Here is a 26,428-nt window from a genome sequence, read left to right as displayed (position 1 = left end):
AACTCGAGCGTTGGGCTAGAATAGCTGTTGCACTACTATGCTTGCAAAGGTTCCAGTCTATTTCTTCCAATTGAGGTTGTTGTCCATAGGTTCTTTAGAGGTGCATCTACACTGTAGAATTAATGCAGTTATTATAATTTTAATGACAATGGCTCAATGTTATAGGAGTGGAAGATTTTTAGCCTTCTCTGTCAAAGAGTGCTGGTGTCTATAAATTACAGACCTGAGGATTCCATACCATTGAGCCATAGCAATTCAAGTGGCATTCATTCTACAGTGTAGATGCACGCCAGGTTTCCATTGATATTGGTTAAGTGCAACAGTCCAGCCTTTCTGGGAATCAATATCCTCAAAATTCCTGTTCCTTGATGTTGCAGATCCTCCAATAGAAGATGCAAGGAAAAGATGCAGAGTGCTCTGTAGATAGTTAAAATTCCTGGCTCTGTTGTGAAGGTCATAACCTTTTAATTTGTCAAAGTAGCATATAGGAATTTATTCTTACAACTACACAACTAAATCCTTTTGCAACAAACATTACAGACAGAAGTAAACGTACATTAAAGCTTCACTTTTTGTTTTTTTTTATGAATAACTCTGTGTACAAACTGATGTGAACAAAATGTAGAAGTTGTTTGTTACCAAAAACATAATACTGTAATGCCATTCCCCTGGTCTATAGCAATTGTAGTGCCTTTCAACAGTGAGGGTAGACAAATGAAAAGAAGAACTTGAGCTATGAATTGAAAATACTATTTTACAGCAAGTGTTATAAAGAACTTGACTGCAGTTTGCGTGCAAGTTCCCCAATTGTTCACCCTTTGTGGAATTTTGTGTATGTGCCTGAACTGATGCTCTACTTGAAGCATTTAATCTTAGAAAGTAGATCTTAAGGCAACCCTCAAAAGACAGGAACCATGTAATACATTTTGGAAATCACAAAAGCCACATGACAATTGAATTACAGTGTTTTTGTGTTTTCTAAAAAATTGGCACTATAATTGAAGAACTTGCACACTTTAGACGAGCTGCAGAATGGGTGGTTTTCTTCCATTACATTTCTAATTTTCTTTTCTCTTCTGAGCAGAACTCTTCGCTATTTTTGTATTTCTTCCATGAGTTCAGGAGGCTTTAGATTTTTTTTCTGCACAAGGGTGTTGTTGCACTCATGTCCTGCATATGGACTCCCCACCAGCATTGGATTATCTGTTGTCAAAACAAAATGCTGAACTAGATAGGCCTTTGGTTTCTTCCACCATTGTTCTTATCTACTTATATTTCACAACAATTCTTCCTTTGAATCAAAACATTTTGACAAAATCACAAGATAACATGCTTTGATACAGCACCTGTAGCATGCATGGGTGTTAAGATCAGGGTGGTTTTCATTTGCTATGGGGTACTTAAATATACAGTGTGCTGGATGTTTAAGGAGGGTAAAGAGGTACTATTTTTTATTAGGAAATAGCCTCAATCTATTTCACAGTCAGTCTGTATTTCTCTTTGTTTAATAGCCTATGGCATAAATTGAAGTTAATTATCGGAGCTGACAAGTAACTCTGTTTTCTGTCTGCTCTCAGAGTCTCTCCGAGGCAAAGATGGAGCTGAGAAGAAAAGATCAATCTCTGCGTCAGCTCAATAGACATCTTACCCAGCTGGAGCAGGACAAGCGTCGACTGGAAGAGAGCATCCACGATGCAGAGAGTGCCCTCCGCATGGCAGCAAAGTGAGCACTGGGGCCTTGGGGAGATCACTTGAAACAGACAAAAGATCAATTCTTACTTTCATGCAAAGGGTTTTAGTCCTGGATAATGCAGTGCTGGAAAACAAAAGTACAGCTGCCTCTCTTTGAAATTTTAGTGAAAGATCCTCTTGAAGAAAGAGAACTTAGTTCAACATACTAATGGCCTGTTTCAGTCATTTTGGAGTCCGTGGAAGGGCACGCTTTAGCACAAGCAGAGTGCATTGCCTCACTGTATGGTGCTTGAACCGCTGGCCTGATTAGCAGCCTAGCAAGCTGTCCTAGTAAATGAGCAAAGTGTTCTTGATAGAAAGCCTGTGTCTGAATAGGGCAAACGCTGTGGCAGAAGTTGACCAGCTCAGTGCATGTACCAGATCTGCAGGAACAGGGAAGAGAATATGAAGAGTCTTCACAGCTACAAGGAGAGCTTTGGAAAGGTCCTCTTTTGTAGTACAACCCCCAGAATACACAAACCTGGGAGATTGTGGGAATTGTATTCCAGATAAGTATTTTTCCAAGCTCTGGCTGTAAGATGCTATGACAGTACAAACATTTGTCTTTGGAGCACTAAACGCTCACAGGCACTAAAAGAATGGAAACAAAAGATTTCTTGTGTTTGTGTGCCTTCAAGTCCTTTCCCACTGATGGCAACATTAAGGTGAACTATTAACAGGTTTTTCTTACCACGATTTGTTCAGAGGGGCTTGCCTTGACCTTCCTCTGCGACTGAGAGTGTGTGGCTTTCCTAAGTCCACCCACTGGATTTCCATGGCTGAGTCCTCATTCAGATCTTGGTCTGAAGCAGGGGTCCTCAAACTTTTTAAGCAGAGGGCTGGTCCACAGTCCCTCAGACTGTTGAGGGCCAAATTATCATTTGAAAAAATATATGAACAAATTCCTATGCACACTGCACATGTCTTATTTGTAGTGCAAAAACACAACAACAATGTAATATTTAAAAATAAGAACAATTTTAACCAACATAAACTTATCAGGATTTCAATGGGAATTGTGGTCCTGCTTTTGGCCAATGACATAGTCAAGTTAATTAGGATTGTTGTTGTTGTGTGCCTTCAAATCATTTCAGGCTTTGGGCAGCATAAATCTAAAACTGAGGGCAGGGGCCAGGTAAATGACCTTGGAGGGCCGCATTCGGCCCACGGGCCTTAGTTTCAGGACCCCTGGTCTAAAGAGTCATAGTCTAAAGCTCAAATAACTACTCGTAAAAGTAGTCTGCATCACATATTTGGACATCTGAAATCTCTACCGTTCAGATTCTCCTGCAGAAGCCAAGCATGTATATCAAATGGCCATAACATTTTGTACATAAAACAAAACCAGTGACCATAACCTGCCTCTGAACTGACAAGATAACCAATCTCTCAATGAGTACTTTTGCCAAGTCACAGGATGGCTTCTTATCTAGATAACTGCTTCTTAAACTGTGGGTCCCGACTCCATATGATATCCCCTTAACTCAATGTTAGGGTCGTGATTTTCTTTTTCTGAACATCACTTAGCCTCTGTTGTAGACATTTAGATGAATCTGTTGTGCGGTGTTTACAGTGGACTCTGCAAACGATGTTTCAGCTGTACTTCATAAAAAGAAGAAAACACCCTGTTTAGCAAGCCATGCAAATGCTCATTTGTTATCATGTAAATGCTTAATTTTATACCTATCTTATCTACCTATATTCCTGGGGTTACATAAAAATTTCTCAGGAAGAAAGGGGTAACAAGTGAAAGAGTCCAAGAAGCCCTGATCTGGCTCATCTTCCTCTTTTACAATTTAATTTATTAATTTATAATTTACAGCATTTATATTCCGCCCTTCTTACCCCGAAGGGGACTCAGGGTGGATCACATTACACATATAGGCAAACATTCAATGCCTTTTAACATAGAACAAAGACAAGACAAACATAGGCTCCGAGCGGGCCTCGAACTCATGACCTCCTGGTCAGAGTGATTCATTGCAGCTGGTTGCAGCTGGCTTGCTCTCCCGCCTGCGCCACAGCTCGGGTGGAAAGGAAGAAAAGTACTCTCAACACGAAAGGTTTCATTGACCCATATTTTAAATAATAATTTTTAAACCATACACAGAAGCACACGGCTCTGCATAAACAAAACAGCACTCAATAACATGTGATCAAAAATAGAAGAAAAATAAACGGGTGGGGATAACAAACGTTATCTAGGGAAAGCTATGGTAGAAAATAGTGGTATTTCCTACAATTTTCCCACTTGTGTGTGGGGGGGGGGGAGGGGGGGAGTCCTAATCCTTTAATCCCAACGAATATGGATAGTTAGCTGTACTTTTTAAATTGATAGTTTCCTTTTCCTTGGATAGCTGAGAATCATGTAAGGGTGTTTATCATGTTTTATTCTCAACTCTTTACAACTCTTTGTGATAGATTAAGTGAAAACAATTGGCTAAAGCTGTTTAGAATGGTTAAAGAATACACATCCCCTGCCTTTCTGGAAATTACTGGAATGGCATCTTGGGAATATTTCTTTTGAGTATCTGCTGGACATTGGGGTGGTTGGTGGTGGTTATAAGTACTTTCAAAGAATGCTTGCCAACCATTGATCTGCTCTCCTCACTCCCTGGCCAATTCCTTTTTTTACTTGCAAAGAAAACCTCTTACCATTATAAACAACAGTTAAAGGAAACCCTGCTTGCTCAGCAACAGGCTAACCAGCCTTTTTTCCCCCTGTCTCTCTCACTTCAGAAACTGAAATGATGCTTTGGAGCAGAAGTGTCATTTACAGCCAGGGACCTGTTTTCAGTTTCCTACTGGGATTGTCAGGAACTGACATTTACGCCAGAAGCATCATGTCAGCATCTGTGGATACAAGGACTAGCCTGTCAGCTAGTGAGCCATATTCCTTTTTGCCATTGATTTTCCATTCTTGAAATGGTGAGGTCCTTTATCACCACCTTCCTGTTGCTTTTAGGCTGTCTAGAGGAAACTCGTAAGGAATATATTTCAGGGATCAATCTAGATGTACAAAATAGGTTGCAAATTCTGTTTAAATCACCTAAGAATTCTCACAACTGCCGTATTCTCCCAGTTTCCTTTTACATGCTTGATCAATTTTTTTTAAGGAACATAGAAGGGCAGAGTTGTAAAGAGAACTTGGTGAATATGAGGGTAGAAATAGGTAGGAAACCTCTGCTTGCAATACCTCACCCACAAACCATTCTCTAATTACTGTGCTGGAGAAAGGCAACTTGGTTTCACAGAGATGAGCATGCTATCGATTATCGTCATACGAGAGAAAGCATCCTGCCTCATTGGACAATATGGAATATGCCCCTACTAGATATGGGAAGGCCGGAAAAAAACCCAGAAAATTTAGAGAAAAAACAGTTTTTTCTGTTTTCTTTCCAAAGCCATTTTTTTTTTTGGAAAAATTGAAAAGTGTGTAGAATATGTTTTTTTTCCAATGATAGATAATATCGCTATGACATAATATTCAAACTATATAACATGAAGACCTTAATGAAAGCTTTCTGAGACTTTTTGTTTCTACACACTTTTTCCCCAAAACTATCAAAAACCCTATTCCCCCCTCCCTCATTTTTTCTGTTTTTTCCAGGCCTTCCCATTTCTAACCCCTACACATGGTATGATCTCATGATTCCCTGCCTCTTGACACGTTTGTCAAGGAAGCTGAAATTTCCAAGTCACATCCATTGTTATGCTGGTTTTGCTTTATAGGCATTCTTTCCATCACTGTTAGTCATAGAAATATTGCAGTTTTGGCTTCCATCCTCAACATTTGGTTCCTTTCAGCTTACACCTTGGTAAATAAAAACTTTCCTTAGTCACATTCTGAATGTCTGAAGGTGGACTTAGTAGTTCATTAACAAATGTTAGAAGGGATCTCATCCAGTTATGCACTGTGTCCAGTGTGGCATCCTGGGTGGAGCTGATAATTAGCCATCACAGCAGAAATTTGCAGAGAATTATTCATCAATCACTTGTCTACATGAAACACCATATGTGTGACCTTCATTCAACTTAAAAGGGGGAGATGTTTTATATTTGAAACTGAAGTTATCCAAGGACAAGAAATCTTGGTAAAGCTAACTCATAGTTGTTGTGACCTTAATTGTCTCTGAAAGCTTCTATAAACCTGACTTCTATTATGACTTCTTTTACAAAATTCTTTTCAACAGAGAAAAAGAATCAATTGCTAGGAACATGAAATCTGTGGAATCTACCCTTCAGAATGTAAGTAGTATTCTTTGCTTCCCTTGTTTATTGTCATATTTTTTCTTTCTGGCATTTTATCTTTCACTATCGTTTTCTCTGGAATGCTGGTAGAAGTTTCAGAATGGTCTTTAATATTAACAGCCTATCTGAATACTTATACAAAATGTATAAATGCATTCTGGGGTCCTGGTAACTGTTTATAAAGGGTTAATACAGAATATAAATATGAAGGTAGGTAAGGTAAAGGTTTTCCCCTGACATTAAGTCTAGTCGTGTCCAGCTCTGGGGGTTGGCGTTCATCTCAATTTCTAAGCCAAAGAGCCAGCGTTGTCTGTAGACTCCTCCAAGGTCATGTGGCCGGCATGACTGCATGGAGCACTGTTATGAAATATGAAGAGTTAATATAAAAATTATGTTTTACAGTCCTTCCTTTGAGACAGTGCCCCTGAAATTTTAAAAGTTTTATTTACTCGTTTTAATTTCTTGATTTAATGTACAGGATATCTGATTAGAAAAATGAGTTTCAGGTTCACTTTGTTTTGCACACGTGTTTTTGTTTTTGTTTTTTTGCTTATTTTCTTCTATGGTTACAACAAAACTTGTCACAAATTGACGTTGTGTCACATTCACAGATTAATTTTTTCTGCAAACTATTTCAGACTGAAAATGTTTGAACATTCATCACCAACAGCCATTTGAGTAACCTGTCAGCAACACTAGAGTGTCTAGATCACTTGCTCAATTATTGAATCATCCTCAACAAACACACATTTAATAGAGTTTTCATTGACTTCATCAATTGGGCAGTTCATTATAGAAAAATAGCTGCCTTGTGCAGATACTTAATATGTACTCCTGTATCCATGGGGGAAGATATTTTCCTATCTTTTGTGTAGATACATGAAACTGCAGCTAATGGCAACCCCTACTGAAATGAGGGATTTCTGACCCTATAATACTATAGACTTGTGCTGGATGATCTAGAAAATGCTTAGAGAGGCCATATGGAAGTGGATAAATGAGAGGGCATATACTGGTCCTGCAGATACATGGTTCCTACTGTATACAGGTAGTCCCCAGGTTACGAACAAGATAGGTTCTGTAGGTTTGTTAAGCTGAATTTGTACATAAGTTGGAACAGGTCCTTTTTCTAAATGTAACTCCATAATTTCTGTCTGTCTATCTGTCTATCTATTTATCTATCTTTCTATCTTTGGATAGCATGGGGAAGGGTTAACACCCCTGTAGCATTTGTTTTGCGGTGTCCCTGTTCAAAAGATTTCACTTCACTTTCTGTCCTTATGCTAATTGAATTTGGAAAAAAAGCGGTTTGTTGTGGAAAAAAGGATTGGTGATAAAGCTTTGGTTGAGGCACCTTTTCCTGCTGATAACTCTATCAGGAGTGAATTTATCTTCCGAGTGGTAGATTTCTCTAACTTTTTGTTGTTTCATTCCTGTTTGTACGTATGAGTCATTTCTAAATCAGAAGTTTGTAACTCAGGGATTGCCTGTATGTCTATAGGTAAAGGTAAGGGTATTCCCTTGACATTAAGTCTACTCGTGTTCGACTCTGGGGGTTGGTGCTCATCTCAATTTCTAAGCTGAAGAGCCGGCGTTGTCTGTAGACACCTCCAAGGTCATGTGACCGACATATTGCATGGAGTGTAACCGGGGAAATCAGGGGGAACAGTGTTAGCTTTAGATGGAGATCAGCAGAATTTGTTTTATGCTTTGTTTCTCATTTCTGCTTGTGTGTGTTTGTGACTATCCACACTAACATTGCTTTAATTCCCCCTCCTTTTCGATAGTTATTTTTAAAAATAATTTTTCCATGTCTGTAGTGCTTTGTTGTTTTGGGTTTATTTTTAAATTGGATGAATGTTTGTAAGTATCAAGCTTCTTAAATTTTTGTTGTGAGCATCCTTGACACAAGGAAACTGGGCTGTACCACCTGCATCTTAGTTGTGCACCCAACTAAAATAGAGCCATTGAATCAATTACTGAAAGGTAAGTGAACAGCTGAACAAATTTCACTGAGTCAATGAGACTGTTCTAGTTGGAACTAGACCCTGATGTTTTACAGTCAAATAAGAATATTCTTTGCAGGTTTTCTTGTGTTTTCCTGGTTTGGTGGATTGTATTTTAAATTACTTACCAGAGCACACAGAATCTAGGATGTGGTTCCTTTTATGAAATAGATGAAATAAATATTATATTTGGTAGTTACTTTCTTGTGAGCAGTCTGGAAAATCAGGCCAGAAAGGTAAGTGTTGACCTAAAATATTAATGCATACTATGCCTTTTTGTATATATACACAGCAGTAGGTGAGCAGTGCCACAAAAGTGTAGAAAGACTGGAGTTTACTCTTAAGACCTTACATTGTGGAAACATGCCAGCATTTACTGTAAAATAGTTTTCAATGCAGATAATATCTATTTTGCCCCTTTTCTGAAATGAGTCAATGAAACCACAGTGAAAAATGCATCTAGTTAGCACGGCTGAATTGTTTGCAAATATTGCTCCTGTTTTTCACTGCCTGATTGCCGGGATAGGAGCAACAGATTTCTGATTATAGAACCTACTTTAAACCAACAGAGGAGCTTAAGTGACCATCTAGTGTAGTTGGTCATCTGTATCATCCTGAAAAGCATTAGGGAAGATTTTGACTATGCACTATTCACAGGTATGTGGCAAAATTGTTGTCGGCATGAGGTTGTATTCAGCCCTTGATGCAACTTGTGCAACAGTAAAAGCAGAATCTACTTTAACTTATAAGTGCCTAGGAAATATTCTCAAAGTTTTGAAAACTCTTTGGACAAGGTTTTAGGTATCGCTTAAGGGGAGAGGATGGGAGGAGAAGGGAAAGAAATCCCATGACATACACAGGCATCATGCTGTTATTTAGTCTATCATTTCTGAGATATGATTTTGATGATATAATAATTCAAAGAAAATGACTCTGTTTTATGTTTTTGCTGAAATTTGTGCTGAAGGAAGGTTTTCAGACTTTTATTTTGGCTTCCTTCTCTTCTTAACCCTAATGCTTGCTTTCTCCTTTGCCTAGAATTCTGTTGTTGTTGTTGTTTCCTTGGTGGGAACTTAAAGTAGATCTTAGAACAACTACATAGCACATGCTGAAAGCTTAAAAGCATGAACCTGTCTGAAACTATAAAAACAAGAGAACTGTTCTAGGTTTAAACAATATTTTCTGAACCCCGAGAGCAGCCACCTTTGCTCTATGTATATTTGAAGAACATCTTTCTTCCTTCCTGAATAAGTAAACATTCAATCAGATTAAGCAGCTGAGGTTCCAGTGCACATAGCATCATATTCAGTTAGCTTTCAGCTTCTGAGCCTTGGCACTTTTTTTAGGAATTAAGCCCTGGCTTTAGAACAATTAGAGAATTCCCCTCCTATATCACAGTGTGTAGGGGAGAGAGATTTTGCTCCGAAGGTGTGTCAGTAACATTGTTAGTTAATATGAATCCTAATATTTATTGCGTTACTTACTTTGGCGATCCTTCGTTGTCTGAGTATGATGGCCTCCCAATGTTTTTATGTTTCTTGGAAGACATATGTACGTGAGTTTTTTAAAATGTGTGTAGATTGGTGCACAGCTGATCAACACACAGTTTTTACCGAGTAAGGTTCCCAACCAGTGGCATGGTTAACATGAGGACAATGGCCTCTCAATCTGTTGCAACCTTCTTCCACCTTCACAGCCGTTGTAACATGTACCATGTTATCTTCTGCCTGACCCGCCGTTAAAGTACCTCTGCTTTCTAATGTTTTTATTTGGCTTTACTAACCTTTCATACTCCTAGTCAATAGCTTCCAATCTGAATTTGTTTTATTGGTCATTAATTAACTTATAGATGTCAATTTTGTGTCCTTGGGTGTTCATGAGCTAGTTTGGACACCCCCCATCATTCCTGTAAATATGCCATTAGCTGTGCCCTCAGAAGAACGGATGCTGCTAGACTTTTGAACCAGCTGTACATTATATCTATCACATCAAAAGTGAATTCTGAAGGCTGAGAAATCAGAAACTCACTCCTGAAAGGCTGTGATTCTAAAACAGCTGGAGATTATTGCCTTGAATTAGCATTTTGAGAGAAGGAGGTGCTGCTGGACTAGTTGCTACTTGCTCACCTAATTTCGATCACTTCTCAGTTGCTTGGTGACATTAGCTGTCAAATGCCTTTAACATTTTCAACACTCAGGCTCTGGATTTCTTTCTCTATGTTGGAGTGTAATGTGTAGTCAAGTCTAAATGTGTTGGACGATAGGACAATGCATGACTCATCTCCAGTCTTTCCTCAAAGGTAGAAAGTGACCATAGAAAGAGCTTTATGAAGAGCTCTTTCAATGACCTAAAGTTATTTAGTATTGAACTCCTGGGTTGCAACTAATCTATCATGAAGTTGTATTCATTTGTGGCTTTCTTAAGAAAGAAGTTACTTTCTGAAACTTCCTCTTCTACCAAGAGCTTCAGAAATAATTACAATTTCCACAAAAATTTACTTTCATGTCCTGCATGGTGCCCAAGTTGCAACAGTACATGTTTGGGAGCCATTGGAGATATAGTGGTTGACTAGTTTCCAATTGGCAAAGGGGTCAGAAATCTCTGCATTTTATCACCCCATTTGTTTAACATGCACACTTAAAGTATCATATATGAATCAGGATTAGACTTGGAGGAAGAATGTAGGAAACTTTCAGGAAAGAACATGAAAAATTTAAAATGTGCACATGACATCATACTGCTGGAAGAAAACAGCAAAGACTTAAAATTATTGCTAAGAAAGTCAAGGAAGAATGCGCAAAGGCAGGTTTACAACTGAACATGAAGGAAAGACAATAATGACAACATCTTTAAAGTAGGCAACGGAGGCATTGAAATAGTTTAGGATTTACCTTAGTTTATCCATTAATCAGGAGGAAAAATGTAGTTTAAAAAAAATCAGCAGTAGACAATGACTTGGAAAGGTAGTTATGAAGGAACTAGACAAGAACAATATACAGTATCATTGAATACTCAAGTTAGGATTGTAATGTCCACACATCATATTTCCAATTTCTGTGTATGATTGTGAAAGCTGGAAAGGGAAGAAAGCTGATAGGAAGAACATCAACTAATTTGAAATGTGGTGCTGGAAGAGAGTTCTACAAATACTGTGGACTGCTAAGAAAGCAAATAAATGGGTCCTAGAACAAATCAAGCCTGAACTCTCTTCAGAAGCCAAGATGACTTAATTGAGATTGTCGTTCTTTGGACATAGTATGAGAAAGCATGGCTCCCTAGAGGCTTGGTAAACAATAATGCTCGGAAAGGTAGAAGGCAGTAGGAAAAGAGAAATACTGCATCCAGATGAATGAACCCAAAGAAGGAAGTCATGGCCCTGAGTCCTCAAGACCCGAGCAGAGGAGTTGATTACAGGGTGACTTGAAGGTCTCTCATTTGTAAGGTCACCATAAGGCAAAGTCAACTTGGTGTCAGTTAACGAAAACAGAAGTCTCAGAAAATTCCTATTAAGTAGTAAAAGGTTCTAGGCTTAGACATTGTACCGTGTTTCCCCGAAAATAAGACTTCCCCAAAGAATAAGACCTAGCAGGGGTTTGGGGGGATTGCCAAATATAAGGCCTCCCCTGAAAGTAAGACCTAGCAATTAAGGCTGCAGCAGAGTTCCATTGGGAAGCATGGCTGCAGGGCTAAAGCAGCACTCATTCATACACCGGAGGGAGGGAGGGAAAGTGCTTGCTTTCTGTGCCTCCCTCCCTGCCTTGCCTTTCCTTGCCTGTCCCCCAGCCGAGGCTTGAAGAACCTTCCGTGGCTGCTGCTGCGCTGCCGTTTCTTCCTTCCTTCCGTCTCCCTCCTGGCCATGCTGCCTTGCTTCCCAGAGGCTTCTGATTGGCTCCTGGAGCCAGAGCAAGGGAGGGTGGGAGGGAGGGAAGGAAGAGGGCTTTCGTCCTGCTGCTTTTGCTCCTTAAAGGTACAGGACACATTGGGATTCTCCTCTCATCTTCCTATCCTATGCCATGAAACTGATTATTTTATACTATTATTCTATTGCCATATTATTATCATCATATTCTGTTACTATTATTATATCCCATTATTATATTATCCTATTCATACTTCTGTTCCCCAGGCATAATGCATATTTGCCTCACTGCATTAAAGAAAACTTTGCTTTTCTAGCTCCTCAATATTCCTAGGAACATGCAAGTTTCATCTGTTCCCATTCTCTCTTCTGTCCAAAGTAGTTTCCTTCTAAAATGACCTGATCAGGAGGCAAATTAGAACACCTCTGTGATTGTTATGTGTATGTATGCATGTGTGATGCAGACTTATTAAATGTATGCTTACTTAGTGTGTATGTACACTTGTGGGAGCCAACATGCTTAAGCATTGGACTCTAGAGACCAGGATTTGAATTCCTACTCACAGAATCATAGAGTTGGAAGAGACCTCATGGGCCATCTAGTCCAACCCCCTGCCAAGAAGCAGGAAAATTGTAGTCAAAGCCCCCCCCCCCCCCACACACACAGATAGCCATGGAAACCCACTGGGCGACCTTGGACAAGTCACACACTCTCAGCTTCAGAGGAAGACAAAGGCAAACTCCCTTTTAACAAATATTGACAAGAAACCCCATCATTGGTTTGTTTTAGGGTTGCCATCAACCAGAAACAACTTGAAGGCACACAACAACAATGTACACTTGAGGAAGATACTGCAGCAGATACTTATTGAAAAAGCTTGAAAAATAATACCTCTAATCTTTTTGTTGTTCACTAGAGATTTGCAAACACTGATTGACAGATGATCATAGAATCATAGAGTTGGAAGAGACCTCATGGGCCACCCAGTCCAACCCCCTGCCAAGAAGCAGGAAATCACATTCAAAGCACCCCCGACAGACGGCCATCCAACCTCTGCTTAAAAGCCTCCAAAGAAGGAGCCTCCACAACACTCTGGGGGAGAGAGTTCCAGTGCCAAACAGCTCTCACAGTTAGGAAGTTCTTCCTAATGTTCAGGTGGAATCTCCTTTCCTGTAGTTTAAAGCCATTGTTCCGCATCCCAGTCTCCAGGGCAGCAGAAAACAAGCTTGTTCCCTCCTCCCTATGACTTTCCCTCACATATTTATACATAGCTATCATGTCTCATCTCAGCCTTCTCTTCTGCAGGCTAAACATGCCCAGCTTTTTCAGCCATTCCTCGTAGGGCTTGTTCTCCAGACCCTTAATCATTTTAGTTGCCCTCCTCTGGACACCTTCCAGCTTGTCAACATCTCATTTCAGTTGTGGTACCCAGATTTGGACACAGTATTCCAGGTCTGGTCTGACCAAGGCAGAATAGAGGGGTGGCATCATTTCCCTGGATCTAGACACTATATTCCTATTTATGCAGGCCAAAATCCTATTGGCCTTTTAAGCTGCTGCATCACATTGTTGGCTCATGATTACAGTTATCTACAGTATATAAAGCAGATTTTATTTGGACATTCACTCTGCTATTATTAATGTGTATTATAATAATGTATATTAATGTATATAGATAGCCATTTGCAACTATCTCCCAAGATATGCTATGTATTTTCCCTCCCTTTTCCTTTTTTCTTCCCTTTCTTTTCTCAATATTTTACTTTTATATTTGCAATAAATTGTAATTTAAAAAACCCAAGAAAGTGATGTAAAATTGCCTAAATAGATTTAAATAGTGCTTGGTATATAGCAAGCATCTAGTAAGTCATAGAAGAAACAGAATGATGGACTGGGTGGGCTTTTGGGCTCATCCAATGTATCTATTTGTATGTGTTTATATAGAAAACATAACATGAGGATGACTAGCTATGTTCTATTTTCTCTCCTGGTGTAGTATATTTGAGGAACTTGTTTCCTGGAGCATATGTTGGATTGATGTTGACCAGGGTTGGTCAACAGTCAGAAGGCAGGGGCACCGGCACCTCTGGACCATTTTAGACCCAAGAGATACTTTTTGCAATGGGAAATGCACCTTCATTTGCACATTCTGTTTTTAAACAAAACCTTTGAGGACCTAAAATGGCCCAGTTCCCCACGCCATGTGGAAGAATGCCCCCCATACCCACTAGAAGCCATTCATCAAATACTGAGCTCTGAAACCATTTGGAGTTTTGAATGTCATTACTTTACATCCAGACCAGACATATGTCATTGGCCAGTGCAATTCCTTTAAAACTGATATTTTTGTAGTTTCAGTATGGTGTCCCTTTTAGCAGTCTGGTTGCTGCACTTCATACTAGCTGCACCTTATGCGCCTTGGAGTAATACTGATAGTTTGAATCATTCACTCAGAGTAGAAATAAGTCAGGAGGTTTGGATATATGATGTCTAGGAACTAGGACATCTACTCTACAGCCTTTTCAGATTTTAAAAAGTAAAACAGCCAGGGAATTTAATTTTGTTTGAATGGACTCTCTTGCATCTCAATAGTCCTTGCTTTTTGCTGGCTTGTTACACAAGCCCCCAGTATCAAAATCTATCCTTCCCCATTTTTGAAAGTTGTGATGTGTCTTTTGTTCTGAGTGGGAAACATAGAATACACTGTCCTCAAGTGCACTGGCAGGATAGTGACAGGAATGTGACGGTGTTTTTCTGTGGACTGTAGCTATTCTTGGCTTTTGTCTATCAACCTGGCACCTGCCATGAGCGAAACGGACCAGTAGGCACACGCAAAGATGTCAACAGGAGAACGACAAAGATTTTTAAATGTTTCAAAAGCATCTTGTTTGTTTTCCAAAAAGAAGGTCCTTTGAAAAATATCTTGTGCCATTTTTGTTTTGAATCAGATCTTGGTATCATTACATTGAAGAAAACTGGGGTATTAAAAATTATTTTGAACTTCACTGTTTCCTTCAAATAATTCCTCTTACCATCTATTTAATTATTTTGCAAATCTGTGTTGTTGTTTTGATCCCTGAATAACCTGACTTTTAAAAAATGCATGTTCCTAAAGATCAATTGTGCAGGACATACAGGTGTTAGCACAGCTGGCTTACTGATGACATCTCTGTCCATATAGCTGTCTAGTGTGTCATCACTCATATTGTTCAGTGTCATTCTGACCTAGCCATGCTAAAAATGGTACTCCAGCTCAAGAGGGATTTAAAAACCTTGACAAACTAAAGATAAGACATTGCAGAATGTCATATCCATGTGTTTAACTGTTTTTAGCTTAGGCGTATCTAAGTAACTAATGCCAGAGCCCGTCTGTCTTCATTTTTCGGGAAGTTTGAAGCTTTCTTTTAAAAAAATAAATAAAACAAAACAAAAACAAATCTATGTCCATGTGCATACTTTGCCTTAAGTAAGGAAACATCCTTGCGTGGAGTGCTGTGAAATTAGTTAATGTGTTAGCCATTATTTTCTCCAGACATGGGTTCACTTCCAGCCCAAGGTCACTGCAGTCTGTTCATAAGGGACATATTATTGCACACATCCCACAAATACAGAATAGCTTTGGCATCATGCTTCATGTTTGCTTAAAGGGCCTGGATCAAATTAATCTTTCATCCAACTAAGTTTGGATTTAGCGTTTTTTGTTTTAATATGCTTGGGTATTTTTCAGATACTGAACTTCTTGTTGCTGTAAAATACCAGGACATTCCAAATGAAATTTTTATGGGGCAATCCATTCCCTATGGTTATATATGTATATAGAGTATGACCCCTGTATCCACAGGAAATATGTTCCAAGACACCCTGTAGATACCTGAACCCTATATTTTAACTATACTTGGGCCAGAAGCATATTATAAAATTGCACTGGAGGATCTAGAGAGGCACACAAATCTATTTTGGTGCACGGGGAAAGTTAGTTGGTGAAATTTTGCACTGTTCTTATTTCTTATTCATTTTAAGATAGCATTGTTTGGTTGAATACTGCAAAAATATTTTATCTGTATTTCTATAGGTCTACAAGAAAATTGATGTAGTGTAGTGATTTGACTAGAATACTAGTAGGCCTGGGGTTTGAATCCTGCTGAGCCATGGAAATTCACTGGAATGATCTTGGGCAAGTTGTGTTCTGCTTAGCCTCAGAGAATGCCATTGGCAAACCTCTTCTTACTAAATCTTGCCTAGCAATGGCTGCCATATGTCAGAGTCAACTGTAAGGCACATAATGACAAAGCAGAATTGTAGTACTATACAGAATTAACAGTAATTAAGTCCTTTTGAAAACAAGGAGAGTTCCTTCTGATGCTACAAAGGATTGCACTCTAAATGTGGTTATACGAGTATAGTGCATATATAGAGGAGATCAAGATCAGCTCATCCTATTCTTAAAGTAGCCACCTCAATGTGCCAAGCTGATTATGGGCCTCATATAAAATCACTTGCAATCACAGTTTGGGTACAAAGATTTTAAAATGTCGCATAACTCAAATCACATATTTTAGGTAAAGGTAAAGGTTTCCCCTGACATTAAGTCCAGTCATGTCCGACTCTGGGGGTTGGTGCTCATCTCCATTTCTAAGCCGAAGAGCCAGCATTGTCCGTAGACACCTCCAAGGTCATGTGGCCGGCATGACTGCATGGAACACCTTTTAAGACATCTTTTAAGACATTCAAAAATCACCACCATCTGTCATCATCCTGATCATCATCTTGATGTCTCGGTATGTGGGGAAAAAATATGGGTTCTTACGACTTACTGCAAAGTTGATCTAAAGCAGAGGTAGCTAAGTGTGACCCACAGACAATTTTCACAAACTTTCAGTAATTGCTTATCTCTCCCCATTCCTCAGCCTGAAATGTACTGATTTAGATGCATTAGTCTCCTATAATGTATGTAAACCATTTCTCCTTACCTATGGTTCTGATTCTACTGGTGTATTTAGGTTGCAGTTACCTTTATTTGTTTATATGTCACCCTCCAGATTTCTAGTGAGAATTATAAATTGCAAGGCGGAATAGAAAAGAAACACCAAATAACATACAAATAGAGAGAATTTAAATCCATGAAAATAAAAAGGTATTTGGTGCCAAAATTACTCCACAGTGTAGGTCTTCCAGGTAGCTTCTACAAAGTAGGTGGCTTCATAGGCTGAGAAACCTCTGCAGGTTAAATTCTTTCTGCTGCAGGACAGCAGACTGAACAGCTCCATAGACTGAGCAGGACCAGGAGTGCCTCCAGTCATAATAATAGATGTGAGTCACTTTTAGCCTCAAAGTATTTCAAATAGTATACTGCAGCATGTCTTGAAGGTTTATTTATGTCCCCCAAGATGGTTCTGATGGCAAGGTTTCTCAGAAAACTCAAAAAGGCTGTGTTGAATAACACTGAAGAAAAGATACAGTGATGGCCAGTAACAATTGCATCTTTGCTGTCAGAGGGATCTGTCCAGCCAGATCCATTTATATTAAAGCTGTATCCTATCTACTTCACAGCTCTCAGTTCTACAATATACCAACAGCTGTGTGCAGTGAGAGGGGATACTTGGGAGGAATTGCAATAACTGTGTGGTCACCTCCACATTACAATAGTTGACCTGTTCATCAAAAGAAATGCGACTCATACCAATGAAAACCCTTGATGGATCCTCTAGAACAGGGGTGCCCAAACTAAGGCCCGGGGGCCGGATGCGGCCCTCCAAGGTCATTTACCTGGCCCCTGCCCTCAGTTTTATAATATAATATTTTAAATCATTTTTAATAATATAATATATTGTATATACATATAATATTGATAATAATATTATAATGCTATACAATATAATACTAATAATAATACCATATAATAATATTAATTATATGTTATATATTACATATAATATTACAGTATAGTGGTATAGTTCAATGTAGTAATATATAACTACATTGCTAATATTGTGCTATGCTAATAATATAATATATTGTATGTACATAAAGCTGCTCTGAGTCCCCTTAGGGGTGAAAAGGGCAGGATATAAATGTAATAAATAAATGTAGTAAATGAATAAATAAATAATTTTAGACTTAGGCTCGCCCAAAGTCTGAATTGACTTGAAGACACACAACAACAACAATCCTAATTAACTTGATTATCTCATTGGCCAGAAGCAGGCCCACACTTCCCATTGAAATCCTGATAGGTTTATGTTGGTTGTTTTCATTTTTAAATATTGTATTGTTTTTTCATTGTTGATGTTGTTTTGCACTACAAATAAGACATATGCAGTGTGCACAGGAATTGGTTCATTTTTTTTTTCAAATGATAATTCGGCCCCTCCACAGTCTGAAAGATTGTAGACCGGCCCTCTGCTTTAAAAGTTTGAGGACCCCTACTCTAGAATCCAGTAGATTCCACAAATGTCTGGGGCACACTTCCACAGGTGTTAGGGCCTTCACAAGCCTAAACCCCAACAGGAAATGACGACTACTTAAAACTCTTCTTACCTTCAAGCACTCCTGGTACATGTGTTAAGCAGGTGCATTTCTGGGGATTGCTTCCATGATCATTGTGGTGTGCATGTGATGAATTCCTAACCTAAGCCATTCCAGATAAATAGGTTGATGTCATTCAGACCTTTGTTTAATCCAGATATTAGCAGTTTAAACCTTTGGGGATGGTAATTTTAGTAGTAATATTCAGAATAGCCATCCCTATATATTAGAGGGCTTTATGTTTTACCAGACTTTTGAGGGATTGCCTGCATAGGTTAATTTCAGCAAATCACTTAACGTTTTTTAATCAATGTCCTTATCAAGTAATTCGCCCTGGAATCAGCAGCAGAGTAGTCTTAGAGTCCAAAGTCAAGCCAGTTAGTTCACAGTAATGACAGACTTTTAAGGGACCAAGCAGAAGGGAAGCGAAATAACAGCCTTGGGTCAATCCACGTACCAAACTTCCAAATGACAAAGCTTTGTCCATGAATCCAATCCATGAATAAGTAGTCCAGATTTACAAAAGTGTCCATGCATCTCACGAGCACAAGGTCCAGGCTTAGTTATTAAAGTTTTAGCCAGCAATTAGGCTCGCATGTAGGCCCTGGTAACGCCCACAGGGCCTGGTAGCCCCTGGTGCCTTGCCGCCAGTGGGCCAAAAATCTTTATTTTTTTCGGACCTTGGATGGAAAAGCTCATTTGGAAAGGCACCCGTTTTCAGGAGAGGTGCTTAAAAATGAAAATGGGGCCTTACGAATAAAACAAAAAGGAACAAATAGTGCTTCTATACAAATGCACAAGACTAGTTGTTACCTCTGGTTGTGGCTGTGGAGGTTGCTGTTCCACACTGGGTTCAGCCAAACCTTCATCCACGCTATCCATGACAGTCCCAGAATTATATAGGGCTAGACAGGAGTTCAGCCCAATGTCTTATTCCACACTTATTTCAATAGTGTGGCAACCCTAAAGACTGACTTGACTGTCAACTTGATCACTCTTGTACCCTTCTAGATGTAAATCAGAAAATCTACATTTGTCAAAGGTGTTGTCTTAAAACTGCTTGGGTTTTGAATATTCAGATATATTTAATGTCACAGGCTGTGTACATTATTTTATTTTTAATGATATGAAATACAATGTTTGCAAAATTTAATATACTGTGATTTTTTTAACAAAAATTAAATTGTATCAGGTTGCTGTTCTCTCTTAGGTTGTCTGCAATCTTCAAGCAGTGCTTCAGGATTTGTTTCAGCAATAATGTTTAGAAACAATGGCAAGGCTTCAATATCCCCCTTCCTCATTAAAGCAGTGGTTTATAGCTGCATTCCTAGGAACTCCAGGATTCCTGGAATGCTTATCAGGGGTTCCTCAATTAGAAGTTCAATAATTGCAAATGAGTTTCCTGAAAGATAGCATATCTGCTATTACCAATCACACCCTGCAATGTGTAGCTGCAGGGGGAAGATTCAGGGCATTCTAGCCATAATGTGCTCATAGTTTGTTCAATGGAAGAGCCAGGTCTCATGTGCTGGGAAAGATAATATATCCAGCTTAAATTTAAATTTTGTTTCTGGAATTTTGCTCAGTCTGGAAAAGAGATTTTCAGTTAATGCAATCTCTGCTTGAAAATGCATAGAATTGTTGAGTTGTAAAGTACATTCATGGTCATCTAGTTCCAACATCTTGCCAGGGAGGAAATATACAGCTCAGAGACTCCTGAAAGACAACTCAACACTCTCTGAAGTAGTCCTTCCCATTTTAAGATAGCTTATGCCTTCTTCTTTCTAATGTGTAGTTAAAAGTATTTCATTTTGGCAAAAGTGAAAAATATTTATATAAGTGAATTCTCCTCCAAGAGATCCCCACTCCAAGTTAATGAATGAATGGACCTTGTCTCCAATTTGGAGTCATAGCATGTCTTCCTCAGGTCTTGATGTGTGGAATTTGCTAGGTGGTGTGAATCTTAAAAGCAACAACTTTTTGTTGTTTACATTTTTCTCTCAGTCTTCTTTCATGAGCTCAAGGCAGCGTACATGAGTTTCTTCCCTCCTTCTCCTATTTTATGTTCACAGCATCCCTTTAGTTAAGTTGAAAGAGCTTAGCTAGCCCAAGGCGTATAGATTTGTAAGTACACAGGCATTGATTCCTCTTGATACAAGTTTTAAATGTTTAGATTTAAATTGGCAAAACTTCTGCTAATTTCTAGAAGTGTTTCTGCCTATTTCATGGCAGTCAACACACATCCTGAAAGATCACATCTGATTGGATCCACATGCTGTTTTTCTCAGCCAAGTACAATCACAATACCCGGTGTTTCTTCCATTTTTCCCCTTTCTCTTCAAGTGTCAGTAACTTTTTAAAAAGTAAAAAGTGAAAAAGTAGAAATAGTTGCAAACTGCTGATTGTGTAAACTTGGAGTGGTTCTGATATCACCTGCAACTCTGTGTGCTATTGTGTGATTCAGCCAGTACCTGATCTAAGGCACTGCTTATTAAACAGTGGGTCCCCTTAACTAAATGCTGGGGTAAGGAAAGGTTGGTGACAGTAAACCCAATGTCCGTTTTAGACATTTACATGAATGTTTTAGCAAGAATGTGCATCATTTACATAAAAAGGAAAATTAGTCTGTTTAGCAAGCCTTGCAAATGCTGATTTATTTTCAGTAAAAGTTTGATTTTTATACCTATTTTATATACCTACTAGCTTGGATACCCGACGGTACCCAGGTTATTTGAAAGGACATTGTTTGTTTTTGGATGTTAGGTAACATCAGTTTGGTCATATGTTATGCTATTTCTTAGAAGATAATTCAGTCTTTCCTGTTGTTTTTTATGAATGCTTCCATTAGAAAATGCATAAGGATGTGAGTGAACTACAATTCCCAAAAATCTTGGGTCAACTCTCCCAAAACTCCCCTAGTATTCACAGATGGCCATGTTGTGTCTGTGTGCCAAATGTGGTCCAGATCCATCATCTGCTTGATTCAGTGTTCTCTGAATACCGGTGAACTATAACTCTCTGATGCCAAGGTCAATTACCCCCAGTTGGCAGTGTTGGGTCTGTGTGCCAAGTTTGGTCCAGGACTGTCATTGGTGGGATTCAGACGGCTCACAGAATACAGATAAACTATAACTCCCAGATATAAAGGTTGGTCACCTCTAAGTCCACTAGTATTCCTAGTTGGCCATGTTGAATTTGTGTGCCAAGTTTGGTCCAGATCTGTCATCAGATGGATTCAGTGTTCTCTGAGTATGGATGAGCTATAATTCCTGGATGTCAAGGTCAATGACCCCCAAAACCCACCAGGATGCAAAGTTGGCTGTGTTGGGTCTGTGTGCCAAGTGAGTTCCAGATCCATTGTTGGTGAAGTTCAGAGTGCTCTTAGATTGCAGGTGAACTATACAGCCCATTACCTACAACTCCTACAACTCCTATAAATCATGCTGAATTCTCCCCAAACCTTTCCAGTATGTTCAGTTGCTTGCTTGCTCTGTTTGCTGTGTGCCATAGAAAAGGGTAGGAAAGGGTTAAGGGAGGGGGCAGTGGGTGGGGTTATGCAAATGGAGAGAGAAAGGCACACTGGGATGTGCTTGCTGTAACCTGCAATGTCCTGAGAGGGAGTGACTTGGTGGCTCTACAACACTGGGACCTATAGCCTGTTTGTGGAGGCAGGAGGCTGTCTGTGTGAATGGACACCCGTACCGCATACACACATACAGATTTTCACTTTTATTATGTGTATAGATAGATATCTGGCGTCACATAAAAATTTCTCAGGCAGAAAGGGGTCACAGTGGAAAAAATTAAAGAAGCCCTGAGCTAAGGAGAGAAGTTCAGACTTTATCTTTTCATTTAATTGTTAACTTGAATTGTTTTTCTAGTACATATACAAATAACAATGTATGAAGAGAATACTATAAATGGCCTGTATTTATATGGAAATATTAAGTAATATACCTCCTAATTTTCTACCTTCTTGACATTATTTTACTGGAAATTCTAAAATCGGAATAAGCTTGTCATCTAAAGATAGCACAGAGGAGGGGAATGGGTTCAGTAATATGTTTGGCCAGTTTTCTAAAAAGAGGTTTATTGTTTCTTGTGTACATACTCCTCCCTGGTTGAAAAGTGTAATTTGGAACGTTATAAAATGGACTATATATCTGTCTATACACACAATTCTGGAAAAAGTGGTTAAATCTAGTGTTAATCCTATATGAGATAAACCGATTAAATGGAATCAAACAAGTTTCACTCACTGATTTCAATAGGTCTGCTCTAAGTAAGTCTTCATGCAAGATTTGGCCTGACTTGTTCAACATGAAGAACTGAAAACCCTAAAGTCACCAAATCCTACAGATCCTGGAAGTTAAGCAGGATCAACTCTGATTAGTACTTGTATGGGGACCATTAATGAATATCAGGTGCTGTAGAGGAAGAAATTGATAGAATTCTGAGTATTCCTTGCCTAAGAAAATTACATGAAATCAATAGTATTGCCTTAAGTCAAGAGACAACCTGAAGGCACATACTATGTCTTAGCAGGCACTAAATAAGACTTAATGCTACCCTATGGTATCTTCTGGTATTGCTCTTTGAAGGTTGGAATCCTAAAATTACATCCCATAGCAGCTTAATATCCCCTCTCCCAAGTTAGATTGTAAAGTCACTATGTACAGTAGTATCTTCCTCTTCCCTTCCACTCTCCCTCAACCTCTCCCTTCCACACCCAGTAACTATACAATACCTCCCAAAGACAAGCCACTTGCATTATTTATTTATTTATTTATTTATTTACTACATTTATATCCTGCTCTTCTCACCCCGAAGGGGACTCAGAGCGGCTTACAAATCAAATGAACATATATATTAGCATAGCACAATATAAGCATAAAATTACTATATTGTACTATATCTTTATATAGTAATATTATTAGTAATATTACATTGCCACCTATGTGACCTTCCTCCTCCTCTTACTATTTCTTAAACTGAGTGAGAAATCTTATTACGAATCACACTGTTGTTTATTATAGGTAAAAAGTAATACCTTTCCAGCTTGTTGCTTCAAAGGGTCACTAATTTCCGGAGTAACTTGTTGCAAGTAACACATTGGTTTAGTCCAGCTGCAGCACTGCTACAGGCATAGCGTTAAATCAGATAGAGGTAAGATGCCATTTAGTTGCAAGTTAAACTTTTGCACTAGAGCAGTGGTTCTCAACCTGTGGGTCCCCAGATGTTTTGGCCTTCAACTCCCAAAAATCCTAACAGCTGGTAAACTGGCTGGGATTTCTGGTTGTAGGCCAAAACACCTGGGGACCCACAGGTTGAGAACCACTGCGCTAGAGGATGTAGTTGTTGGTTAGAAATGAATCAAATGAGTCAACACTAAAACTAAATGAGAGTCAACACTAAAACTTTGGGATGTCTTGTAGTGCCAAACTAAATATCAAATTAAAATGTGAGATCTTAATTTTATTTAGCAAAAAATTGGGTTTGAGATATGAGTAACTCACACAGTCTGTCTTCACTTGAAATTTCTTTGAAGTAGGAAGGGGTCTCAAAAGGTCTTTAAGCCTTCTCTACCAAAGAGTATTGGTGTTTCAACAAACTACAGCTTCCAGGATTCCATAGCATTGAGCCATGGTAGTTAAAGAGGTAACACACTGCATTGATTTTACAGTGTAGAGATGCACCCTAGATGGCTTACTGGGCCATTCGTACAATCCTGAAAAGCTCTCTGTGTCTATACTGCTGAAAGTTAGGAATGTTCTTCTATACTTCCTTATCTTTTCACACGAAAAACTGCAATATTAGGGAGAAGGTAATGGTATAACACTTCTGTTTAACATGCTATAGTGTTTCAAGAGCAGCAGTTTTATTTTGGATTGAGAAGTATTCATCCCTATGAGTCCGCACTCTCCTATCTTAAAGTAACACAATGCAGGCATAGATCCGCAAACTCTAGGAGGGCTGTGGAAAGTTGACAAGATTATTTTGGGGGCAGGAGACAAACAATAGCAGTATTATCTGTGAGCATTTTTCTTCCTTCACTTTGAATGTAATGCATACCATAGACAATTATCAGAAAGAAACCCCTGCTATTTTTGAGTATTATTCACGTGTATTGGAGGAAAGCAGGAGAAGAACACTCCAGCCCTTTCTGTGTAACATAATTAAAAACACTAAAACATGTGTTTGGGACTTATGGTGTCCAGAGATTTATATCTAAGGAACAATCGCATTCCTTTCTGATGATGAGCTGCTATTACACTTAACTGCCTTTGAAAGATATACATGTTGCTCGCTTTATTGTCTGGTTTGTGTGTTTGCCCTGGTGGAGAAAGCACTAGACTGAGATGGGGTTAAAGGACCTGCCGCTGCCTACATATAGCGTATACATTGTTTTCCTCCCGCTTCCTCTCTCCCTCCCGCCTCCCCCACACTCCCCTCCCCTCCCTCCTCAGTATTAGCAATCTGCTTTGGTACTTTGACATCAGGGATTTCCCTGGTGAATTTTGTCACAGAAAAAAGAGAATCATCAATATCGCAGTTAAACTTGACTTTCAAAGCTAATAGTATCTCATTTGGGGGCTCAAATTTAATAAATTTTCTTTGATTCTGGGTGCGTTTTTAAACATCAAACAATGAATTGGCCAGGGTGCAGTAAAATATTTAGATCTATTGACTATGGTTCAGAAGGGTAGAAGGCAAAACACTAGTGGTTTGATGTTGATAAAATTCTTAGTACCTTAATCCACATTAATGTTTTTCTTTTTATCTGTGTGCATATGGGCTACAATGAAGAACGAGAAAAGTTAGCATATATAAACTATAACAAATCAAGTGAAATATGTATTATTGTAGATATAGTGAAAAATAGCACGTTTGTATTACGATAGGCAAGATTAACATCTGAACAAAATTACACATGCTGGCAGGAGACCCTTGAGGATTGCGTTTGTTCCACTGGACTCTCTCTCTCTTTTTCTCTCTTCAGCCCAGAACAGTGTGTGTCGAAACGTGTGTAGGACTTGTGCTGTTATAAAAATTGCATTATAGTGCATACGTTTGGCAGCCACAGGTATTGACAGGAATTGTTTAGGTCAACCAAGAAAATGCAAGGCTCCCTATTCGCATAGACTGTGATACACAATGTGTGTTTTTTGCACCCAGTGCTATAAACCTGTAAAAACTCACTTAACACTTGCACATCGCAGTACAGAATGCATATATATGTATTTTCATGCTGTTTATATGTAGTACTGGTGGTGGTGGAGGTTATCTATTGGAACCGCTAGTGGAAAAATTAACTTTTGAAATATTACAGGGTTTGTGAGTAAAATATTCAAAAGAGTAATTCACTAAATGTAAGGCTTTGCCTAAAATATGGTTATCTGGGGACAGACAAAAGAAATATCACTTAAATTGGGTTTCAGAATGTGATTTATGCTGGTATTATTTTTATGGAAATTGCCCTAAGTTCATTAGTACTAGGCCATGTATACATAGAGCTGTTGAGATGTGTTGTATATGGCATTGGCCCCTTTTTCTGCTTTCTCCTTTTAAAGTTAAATGTTTTGTAGAAAAATAAGTAATGACCTACAACTCAACTATTTTTTATTTGAAAGATACTTTATTAATGTTACTATATATTGGAGACAAAAGGTTATGCAGTCTAGTTTTATTGCTGGAGTTTTATTTCTTGCACTATAAAAAGTAGAATATTAGTAATATGTGTTGTAATTGACCTCATCTAGGGTGAAATTTAGAAATAGATATAGATAGTAGTATTCATAGCAGAAACAATGTTCTGTATGTGATAGCATTTTGCTTATGATTACTGAAAATACAGTGTGACTCTGTATGCTTGCATGGAAATAAAAGACACTGTCTGCTTTGAGCTGTCATGACAAACCATGTCTTGCAATGATAGCAATAGGTGACCCTCATTTGCTTTCCTGCCTTCCTGTGGCATCTCCTGAGGGATCCTGGAAAAATTAGTTCACATTTTTAATTAATTCCAGCGTGCTATTTTCTTCATACTGGACAAAG

General features: G+C 38.7%; 1 protein-coding gene across 7 annotated transcripts in view; it reads left to right on the top strand.

Moving 5' to 3' along the window:
• Positions 1–26,428, top strand: part of ccdc171 (coiled-coil domain containing 171) — a 214,925-nt gene that overhangs the window by 130,279 nt on the left and 58,218 nt on the right. For all 7 annotated transcript variants that reach the window (XM_062971894.1, XM_008103172.3, XM_008103167.3 and 4 more), the window contains 2 exons: positions 1,578–1,723; positions 5,925–5,979. In XM_062971894.1, coding sequence (XP_062827964.1) covers positions 1,578–1,723; positions 5,925–5,979 — 201 coding nt within the window. The remainder of the gene's footprint in view (positions 1–1,577; positions 1,724–5,924; positions 5,980–26,428) is intronic.

The sequence above is a fragment of the Anolis carolinensis genome, chromosome 2 (genome assembly GCF_035594765.1).
Source record: "Anolis carolinensis isolate JA03-04 chromosome 2, rAnoCar3.1.pri, whole genome shotgun sequence".
Lineage (NCBI taxonomy): Eukaryota > Metazoa > Chordata > Lepidosauria > Squamata > Dactyloidae > Anolis > Anolis carolinensis.
The sequence above is the reverse complement of the archived record's forward strand: the minus strand, read 5'-3'. Positions and strand labels throughout refer to the sequence as shown.